The sequence below is a fragment of the Myxine glutinosa genome, chromosome 8 (assembly GCF_964187855.1).
Source record: "Myxine glutinosa chromosome 8, kmMyxGlut1.1, whole genome shotgun sequence".
Taxonomy (NCBI): domain Eukaryota; kingdom Metazoa; phylum Chordata; class Myxini; order Myxiniformes; family Myxinidae; genus Myxine; species Myxine glutinosa.
In genome coordinates this window covers 150,680,443-150,690,807 of record NC_136268.1, presented here as the reverse complement: position 1 = coordinate 150,690,807, position 10,365 = coordinate 150,680,443, and the positions used below count along the sequence as shown (strand labels likewise).

The 10,365-nt window shown below is 44.7% G+C and overlaps 1 protein-coding gene across 4 annotated transcripts in view; it reads left to right on the top strand.

Annotated features, from left to right (window-relative positions):
- The first annotated feature begins 314 nt into the window (after nt 1-314).
- The window catches only part of SCYL2 (SCY1 like pseudokinase 2), an 89,134-nt gene continuing 79,083 nt past the window's right edge, over nt 315-10,365 (top strand). Inside the window, exons 1-4 of one of the 4 annotated variants that reach the window (XM_078783847.1) lie at nt 315-421; nt 3,273-3,464; nt 3,599-3,756; nt 7,948-8,092. In XM_078783847.1, the coding sequence (XP_078639973.1) occupies nt 3,279-3,464; nt 3,599-3,756; nt 7,948-8,092 (489 nt within the window). In that variant the 5' untranslated portion in view covers nt 315-421; nt 3,273-3,278. Of the gene's footprint in view, nt 699-3,272; nt 3,465-3,598; nt 3,757-7,947; nt 8,093-10,365 lie in introns of all 4 variants that reach the window. The other 3 variants (XM_068125394.2, XM_068125396.2, XM_068125395.2) reach the window with 3 other exon arrangements.

The window sequence follows — 10,365 nt, the reverse complement described above, 5'->3', positions numbered from 1 at the left end:
CCACGTCCCACGTAAGCAGATTTTTTCCCGCATTTAGGGAACGAACAAACATTACTCTATGTTATTAATCATTATAAAAACCCGCCAGCCGACATTATTAAAACCACGTCGATCCTTCGTCGCCCCACGTCGAACCATGTCGTCCTTCCAAATAATGTGTACGTCACGTATTGAAATATTTTCCTCATTCCTGAGAATTTCCAGTTAAACAAAAATTAATGCTTAATTGTAGTGTCATATATACATATGTTTGGTATCTACATGTACATTGTGTTGGATTTGTAAAACGTTACGAAATGCTTTAAAGACGATTTACCACAAACAACAACAACAACAGCCATAAACGGATGGGCTTGTGCTGTCTCCGGACATCTGTTCCGGGGGGCGAAACATAAAGCTGGCACGCTGGCGTTTTCGAAAGGTTTGCCTGAAGAACACTATGGCTGTAATAACCACAAACGTGTAGTCCATCTGTGAGGCGGTAAGTCGTGGGTTTGAGATGCACACTTGGAGACGTGACGGCGGCGGTGGCGGGGAACGGCTCGGCTTCGGGTCACGAGCGTATTCCTACCTACCTGCGCGGTCTTTGCAGTCCGCGTCGAACAGTCCAGCGCAGTGCACCTGGCGTCGAACAGTCCAGCGCAGTGCACCTGGCGAACCGTACTGTCCGGTTTTCCTGACGCCAGTTTAGTCAATAGGTACCTTGGTACTTGTACGTAGGCCTACGTGTTTAAGTAGACCTGTGGAGACGCTGCTTGTCACTGCCAGTGGTTGTGTTGAAATTAGGGGTTTTTTGCCATTAATTTTGAAAATACCTGTTCATACCTGCACCTGTCCAACTTTACAACATTCTACTCATTTGATAGAAATCGGTGCTGACAGGATGACCTGGAAGTAGGCATGCTGGCCTCTCGCCTGTCTCGCCTGGGTTCGAATCCCGACCCGGCTATAAAAACGGTCATCCCGGTGTTTCACAGGTAGGTCGATTCATCGATGTGCGTGTGGTCCCTCGGATGGACGTTAAACCAGGTGTCCCGTCCACCGGAATTCGTTGGTGGACGTTAAATACCCCACGGTGTCCTTCGTGAAGGGTGGGCGAGTTATCACCGGCACCATGAACAAATTAGAAATTCCTGCCCTACCTACCGCTGGAAAGGCAATGGCAAACCACCTACTATCACCCCTGCTCAGGAAGCTACTTCGGCGACACCGACGCTCTGTGAGAGATAGAGACATTGTTACACGAAATGTCTTTGATTATTGCAGATTGCGTGTGTGTGTGTGTGTTTGTGTGTGTGTGTGTGTGTGTGTGTGTGTGTGTGTGTGTGTGTGTTGCAGAGAAGATAACTGAGAAGGAAGTTGAGGAAGCGATAAAAGCAATGAAAAGTAGAAAAGCAGGAGGGCCGACGGGAGTTGTGGGAGATATGTTGAAGGCAGCGGGAAGTTGGGGTGTGAAGAGAATGGCAGAGATCTGTAATCTGGTGGTGAAAGAAGGCCACATTCCAGTGGATTGGGAACTGAGTATCCTCGTCCCTCTATACAAGGGGAAAGGTGACCCTCTGGAGTGTGGCTCGTATCGAGCGATAAAGTTATTGGAGCATGGAATGCAGGTATTGGAAAGGGTGTTGGAGAGGAGGATAAGGAAGAAAGTGAAGATCGACGAAATGCAGTTTGGATTCATGCCAGGAAGAGGAACGACAGACGCGCTCTTTATTGTGAGGCAGTTGCAGGAGAAGTACATGGAGAAGAGGAAGAAGTTGTTTCTTGGGTTTGTTGATCTGGAGAAAGCATTCGATAGGGTTCCACGCAAAGTATTGACATGGGCATTGAGGAAGTTAGGAGTGGAGGAATGGTTGATCAGAGTAGTGATGGCAATGTACAAAAGAGCATGCACAGCTGTAAGGGCGAAGGACGGGAACAGTGGTGAGTTTGAGGTGAAGGTGGGAGTGCATCAGGGGTCGGTACTAAGTCCACTACTATTTGTAGCTGTGATGGAGGTGCTGGCTCAGAACGTAAAGGAGGGTTTACCGTGGGAGTTGTTGTATACAGATGATCTGGTGTTGATTGCAGAAAGTATGGATGGACTGAAGGAAAAGATGAACAAGTGGAAGGAATGTATGGAGACAAAAGGTCTGAAGGTGAATATCGGAAAGACGAAGGTGATGGCAAGTGGTAAAGCATGTGGTGAGGTGGAAAGAACTGGGAAGTGCCCATGTGCTGTGTGCAGGAAGGGTGTCGGAGTGAACTCCATTCAGTGTACAATGTGCGCTGAGTGGGTTCATCAAAAATGTAGTGGTCTGAGAGGGTCATTAACCAGTGTGGCAGCTACATTAAAATGTAAGGTGTGCACAGAGGGAGCTGCAGATGGAGGAAATGTTGAGGTGGATCTTGGAGAAAGCGTGAAGTTGGAGAGTGTGAAAACATTTTGCTACCTCGGAGACATGCTGAATGGAGAAGGTGGATCAGACTCGGCAACGGTTGCTGGAGTGAGATGTGCATGGAAGAAGTTTCGGGAACTGAGTGGCATGCTGATGAGGAGGGTAGTGTCGCTGAAGCTGAAGGGAAAGGTGTATGCTGCATGTGTGAGAAGTGTTATGATTTATGGGAGCGAGACGGGTAATGAACGTAGAGCAGCAACGGAGGCTGGAAAGGGTGGAAATGCGAATGGTTCGATGGATGTGCGGAGTATCGTTGAGAGAGAGGAAGACAAATGATGAATTGCGAAAGATGATGGGAATAGAGCCTGTGATTGATGCTGTGAAGAGGAACAGGTTGAGATGGTTTGGTCATGTGTTGAGGAAGGATGAAAGTGACTGGTTGAGAAGAGTGATGGAAATGAATGTAGAAGGAAGTAGAGGACGGGGAAGACCGAGAAAGACTTGGCTGAAGATGGTGGAAGAAGAAATGCGGGCAAGGGGGTTAACAAGGAGAGATGCAGAAAATAGGGCAAGATGGAGAAGATTGTCATGGGGACCGCAAGGCTAACCCCCGCTCTAGCAGGGAAAATGGCCTTAAAATGCATGTTGGCGGTGGTGGTGGTGGTGGTGGTGGTGGTGGTGGTGTGTGTGTGCATGTGTGTGCGCGTGCATGTGTGCGTTCGTTCATGTTCAGGGCACATGGAGGTTCTTGCCCTATTGTCGCCTGGCCAAGTCCTCAGAGTGATTCATATTCCTTTATCATATAATTTGATGGTGATGGGTGTAATATCCTGGTTAAATATGTTTATTCCAAGGGTGGTGACGTAATTTGATAGATTTCCTTGTTGATCTCAGCAGGTCATGGAGTCAATGTTTAGCAAGCTGAAGAGCACTGTGACAAAGGTTACGGCAGATGTGACGAGCGCAGTCTCTGTGGTGCTTGGCAATCCGGTTACCCGGGAGTACGAGATAACCGGTCATGCTGCGAGTGGAGGCCCCAACTTGGCATGGAAAATATACCACGGCTTCAAAAAGTCGACCAAGCAGGTTAAGCACCATGTAAAAGGGTACCGATTAGTGATCACAAACATTTCGTTCACCCAGTTTTAGCTTTCTAAACATTTTAATGATTTTTAACTCGTTTCTGTTTCTTCTTTCTTTCTTTCCCACAATGTTTCCAGGATGTTGCCGTGTTTGTCTTTGAAAAGAAACAACTGGAGAGATTTGGTCGATTGGATCGTGATCCTGTGTTGGAGCAGATGCGACGAGGAGTGCAGCAGCTAACCAGGCTTCGGCACCCTCGCCTTTTAACGGTCGAGCACTCGCTTGAGGAATCCAGGTGCTGTGGACTCCAAAATGTATTGCCACCCCATCCCTCTGGACTACCTTGCTTCAAGCGTCCCACTTTCCATTTTATTGTCCAGTAATGGAATACAACATTATTACTACAGCATGTAACATGTTCTTCTGACACATCCCTTTCCTTGGGCGGTGTATAGGCAACAGGCTGCTGCCTTGATCATCCTAAATATAAAATTCATGCACATATATAATACATTGTAAATTGAGTCAAACACGTAGGTGTGTGCGAACTTTCGCTCTCGGGGGATCCTACTATAGTAAATACTTAAATATCGTGGGGGAAGTTGGAGGGATTACGTGCCTGGAAAATGCTGTGATGTTCAAAATTGCTATTGTTAAAACCAATGTTTTATGGTAAAAGGAGGGGGAGGCTTATGTTAATGAGCTTTGAGAAAAGATAGAGGAACGTGGGCGGAAGTCAAAAATATGAACCACCTTTAGAGGCCATTTTTCCTCGCAGAGCAGTGGTTGGCCTTTTTGGGCACCATGGTCCCCTTTTTGAAGCAATGTTTTAGGGCCGGATGCCCTTCCTGCCGCCAACCCTGTTAGTCGCCTCTTGCGACACACCTAGAATAATTACCAGTGAACTGGTACTCAATTTGCCGACCTCGTAAGGATGACAAGCTGCGTCAACCCCCCTGATGTTAATTCAGCGATTGACCGGGATTCGAACCCAGGATCCTAGGATCCCAAGCCTGCACCTTAACCACTAAGCCAACACCAGGCAGTCAAAGTCAAATATATATTCAGACGATAATTGAAATAAACGCAAAATAAATATAAATCTACTTTACGATGAAATCTCCTGATGTGTTGAAGCAGATTAAACATTCAAAAGCAGACCAAACGTCACCCTTCCCTTCCATAATTTGTCTTCCATAATACTCCTTCATTCCTCTTTTCTCCCGCCTCTGGAACAATCTCCCACACTCTCTTCAATCCCACGTCTCCCTCCAGGTCTTTAAAACAGCTGTTCACCACCATCTCTTATCTTCCCCCATCCAAAACCTTGATCTCTTCTACCCCCATTAATTAACCACAGATCCACTTTTTTTTTGAAATCCCGACTTCTTTCTTTCCTGGAAGTTCTAGCAGTGTCTATGTGTTTTATACCTTTCCCACCCCCCCCCCTACCTTCCCATTCCCCCCCCCCCCCAAGCCCTCTCCCTCCCACGGACCTTCCGATGTCCTTGTTCTCTGCTGTTGTACTTGTGTGCTTCCTTCGCTCTCCCCATCTTATCTCCCGCCCCCTTTATTGTATGTTTTGTGTGTCTGTTTGTTTTTTTGTCATTAATGTTAGCTCTTACAGCCTGGTGTTGGGCTAGCGGCTAGGGTGCCAGCTTAGGATTCCTAGGATCCTGGGTTCGAATCCCGGTCGATCGCTGAATTAACGCCAGGGGGGTTGACTCAGCCTGTCATCCTTCCGAGGTCGGCTAATTGAGTACCAGTTCACTGGTAATTCCCTGCTTGTCGTAAAAGGCGACAAAAAGGGTTGGCGGCAGGAAGGGCATCCGGCCGTAAAACATTGCTTCAAAAAGGTGACCAAAAAAACAACAACAACAACCACGGTCCCCGAAAAAGGCCAACCCCCGCTTTGCAGGGAAAAATGGCCTCTAAAGGTGTTTTATTTTTTATTTTTAATGTTAGCTCTTACACGAGCCTCGATCTTATATACCAAAAAAAACCCCCAAAAAACCCCCCACCTCTCTCTCTCTCTCTAACTGATGTACCATCCTTTTCACAGAGAGTCAGTGATGCCAACGCAGCTTCCTGAGCTCTTAGGGTTAGGATTGGTAATACTGGGGATAAGTTAGGACAGCAATAGCTAGGACAGGAATTTGTAATTTGTTCATGGTGCCGGCGATAGCTCGCATACTCTTCGCAAAGGACACTGTGGGGTCTTTAACGTTCACTATCTAATGCCAGCAGATGGGTTATCCTTCCTAGGTTGGCAGAATGAGTACCAGCATACTGATAACAGTGCATATAAAATATAGAAAGTACATGGCAGGAACACACAAACAACAACAATCACACCATGACAGTAGCAACAACAAGGACATGTTATAAAATATCCTTTTTTTTCACGTGTTTCACTTCATGTATGTATGTATGTATGTATGTATGTATGTATGTATGTATTTGCTTTGCCTTCAAAAACTTTTCATACCACTTGGCTTTTTTCACATTTTGTTGTGTTACAGCCTGAATTTAAAATGGATTAAATTAAGATTTTTTTTTTTGTCACTGATCTACACATAATACCCCATAATGTCAGTGGAATCTTTTTTCAGAGTTTTTTTTTTACAAAATAATTAAAAATGAAATACAGACATGTATAATTTATATAAGTATTCAACCCCCTGAGTCAATACTTTGAAGAAGCGTGTTTGACAGTGATTACAGCTTCGAGTCTTCTTGGGTATGTCTGTATCAGCTTTGCACAAATGGATTTCGGGAGTTTCTCCCATTCTTCCTTGCAGATTTGCTCAAGTTCTGTCAAGTTGGATGGGAAGCATCAGTGAACAGCAATGTTCAAGTCTTTCCACAGATTCTCAATGGGATTCAAGTCTAGGCTTTGGCTGGTCCACTCAACAATTTTCATGTTCTTCTTCTGAAGCAATTCCAGTGTTGCATTGGCTGTATGCTTGGGGTTATTTGTCCTGTTGAAATGTAAATCTTCACCGCAGTCAAAGGTCTTTTGCACTCTGAAGCAAGTTATTCTCAAGGATTTGCCTGTATTTGGCTCCATTCATTGTTGCCTCTGTCCTTGCAAGTCTCCCAGTCTATGCCACTGAAAAGCTTCCCCATAGCATTATGCTTGCCACCATCATGCTTCATGGTAGGGATGGTGTTAGATGGACAATGAGTTGTGCTCGGTTTCCTCCAGAAGTAGCGCTTTGCATTCAGGCCAAAGAGTTAAATTTGCGTCTCATCAGACCACATCATATTTTGCCTCATGCTCTGAGTCTTTCACGTGCCTTTTTGCAAACTTTGGCGTGCTGTCATGTGCCCTCTTCTCAAGTGGCTTTTATCTGGCCATGCTTCCATAAAGACTAGATTTGTGAAGTGCTGCAGAGACTTTCCTTCCAGCAGGTTCTCCCATCTCAGCCAAAGAACTCTGTAGTTCTGCCAGAGTGGTCATTGGTTTCTTGGTGACATCTCTGACCAAATTCCTTCTTGTCCGGTTGCTCAGTTTTGTCAGACAGCCAGCTCAAGGAAGAGTTCACTGTAAGAGAAGAGTTCACCTAATGATGGAGCTCACTGTGCTCTTGGGAACTTTAAACACTCTAGAAATTGTTTTATACCCTTCACCAGATCTATGCCTCCTCACAATTCTATCTCGGAGTTCTACGGACAGTTTCTTGGACATCATGTTAGAGTTTCTGCTCTGAAATACACTGTTAACTGTGGGACCTTATATAGAAAGGTGTTTCTTTCTAAATCATATCAAATTAATTGAATTGGCCACAGGTGGACTCCAATCAAGTTGATGAGACATCTCAAGGATGATCAAAGGAAATTGGATGCACCTGAGCTCAATTAGGAGTGTCATAGCAAAGGGGTTGAATACTTATTGACTCAAGACATTTCAGCTTTTCATTTTTAATTATCTTGTAAAAAAATAAAATAAATAACCCCCAAAACATTATGGGGTGTTATGTGTCGATCAGTAAAAAAAAAATACAACTCTATTTCATCCATTTTAAATTCATTCTGTAAGACAACAAAATGTGGAAAAAGTCAGGGGGTGTGAATACTTTCTGAAGGCACTGTATGTATGTATGTATGTATGTATGTATGTATGTATGTATGTATGTATGTCGGTATGTATCTATGAACCTTATAGAATTGAAAACGACATGGCCGATCTCCATCACATTTTGCAGACATGCTCGGGGTACCCAAGGTCTTTCACTCCCGGGGGAATGAAAGACCTTGGGTATATTACTCGTGGTATTACTAATTCTTAATACTTCTGCCTTCAGCTGAATTTAAGCACACATCCAACACTGTGCCACCCTCATGTTTTCACTCGACCACCACCTTAACCAAGGCGATGTATACGCATCTTTCTTATCCTTGACATGCCAAGGAAAACATACTAAACAAAAAGTGAGTTGGCGTAGGCACTTGGTTAGTAGCTCTGTGCTTGTTTCACTTGCAGAGACTGCCTGGCATTTTGTACTGAGCCTGTGTTTGCCAGCTTGGCAAACATACTGGGAAAATATGATAACCTGCCATCACCAGTACCTGCAGATATTTGTGAGCATGAACTTTACGATGTGGAGACAAAGTACGGGCTGTTGCAGGTAACTTCTTGTTGGTTTGCATTTCGACTTTACTGTATTTAATTTAAAACGTGAAATTGTCACTTAAGATGTTCACGTACGTGCCAGTGAAAAACAACCCCCCCTCCCCACCCCCCCCCCCACCCCAACCCACCATACCCTCACACCCTACTTATTTTACCATTTGTATCATTGTGGAGTATACTGTGCCTCATTATATTTTGACACAATTTTCAGATTTTGCGAAAGTGAAATAAATATAGTTAAAACAGTTTTTAAATCTGCTTGTGTGGAAAGTGTCAGTTGTTGTACTTTGGGACGATATGAGACAAGTATAAGGGGCGGGAGGTTGGGGGGGGGGGGCGAGGGGAAAAAATGGAATTGGAATTGTGTGTGGGTTTTGGGATGTGATAATCGTTTGAACTTGATGCGATGAAGAAGGGGCAAAGCTCTTGGAGCACTGTACTTGAGAACTTGAGCACTGCGAAAAGGAGGAGATAAAGGGGGAAGGGTATGCCACATTATTATTGGTGTACAGCTGCACTTTTGCTGCAATCTGCTCTTGCACGATCCTGAAAATAAATAAATAAATAAATAACAACGAGAGTGAAGTTGATGGTGTGCTCCCCACACTTCCCACCTAAAGGAAAGTTGAAAGATGGCATAAAGTTCCACCAGGATTGACCCAATATCGAATTTTGCGTTAAATATTTCCTGTTTTGGCCCCTATGAGCCCAAGTTCACACCCCTTGGGGCATGAACCGGGGGTCAAATCCCAAAAATAGTTACTTATTTCATGCGTACCCCAATGTGGATTGCACATACAAATTTTAATCTGCTTGTGTTGCATTGTGATTGGACAGGTCCGTCTTAATGCATTTTTTGGTATTTGACCCCACACCAGGGAGCGGAGCCAAAATGATACTGCTCTTGGATCTGCTTGTCATAAACCACCTTTAGAGGCCATTTTTCCCCGCAAAGCAGGGGTTGGCCTTTTTCGGGGACCGTGGTTGTTGTTGTTTTTCGGTCCCCTTTTTGAAGCAATGTTTTACGGCCGGATGCCCTTCCTGCCGCCAACCCTTTTTGTCGCCTTTTACGACAAACAGGGAATTACCAGTGAACTGGTACTCAATTAGCCGACCTCAGAAGGATGACAGGCTGAGTCAACCCCCCTGGCGTTAATTCAGCGATCGACCGGGATTCGAACCTAGGATCCTAAGCCGGCACCCTAGCCGCTAGCCCAACACCAGGGTTGTCATGTGATATCATAACTACAGAGTTTGGTGAATTTCTGCCAAACCGTTTAAGAGGAGATGGCATGACGGACAGAAAAATTTACAGACAAAAGGAGACGATTACAATATCCCTCCGTTTTTTCCAAATACAGTGCATTCAGAAAGTATTCAGACCCCTTCACTTTTTTCACATTTTGTTATTTTGCAGCCTTATGCTGAAATCGTTTAAATTCATTTTTTCCCTCATCAATCCACACTCAATACCCCATAATGACAAAGAGAAAACAGGATTTTAGAAAGTTTTGCAAATTTATTAAAAAGAAAAAACTGAAATATCACATTGACATAAGTATTCAGACCCTTAACTCAGTACTTAGTTGAAGCATCTTTGGCAGCGATTACAGCCTCGAGTCTTCTTGGGTATGACGCGACAAGCTTTGCACACCTGGATTTGGGGATTTTCTGCCATTCTTCTCTGCAGATCCTCTCGAGCTCTTTCAGGTTGGATGCGGACCGTCGGTGGACAGCCATTTTTAGGTCTCTCAAGAGTTGTTCAATTCGCTTCAAGTCAGCACTCTGGCTGGGCCACTCAAGGACCTTCACAGAGTTGTCATAAGTATTCAGACCCTTTGCTATGACACTTGAAATTTAGCTCAGGTGCCTCCCATTTCTCTTGATAATCTTTGAGATGTTTCTACACCTTGATTGGAGTCCACCTGTGGTAAATTCAATTGATTGGACATTATTTGGAAAGTCTCACAGCTGACAATGCATATCAGAGTAAAAACCAAGCCATGAGGTCGAAGGAACTGCCTGCAGAGATCAGAGACAGGATTGTGTCGAGGCACAGATCTGGGGAAGCTTACAAAAAATTTCTGCTGCATTGAAGGTTCCCAAGAGCACAGTGGCCTCCATAATTCTTAAATGGAAGAAGTTTGGAACAACCAGGACTATTCCTAGAGCTGGCTGCCTGGCCAAACTGGACAATCAGGGGAGAAGGGCCTTGGAAAGAGAGGTGACCAAGAACCCGATGGTCACTCTGGCTGAGCTTCAGAGATC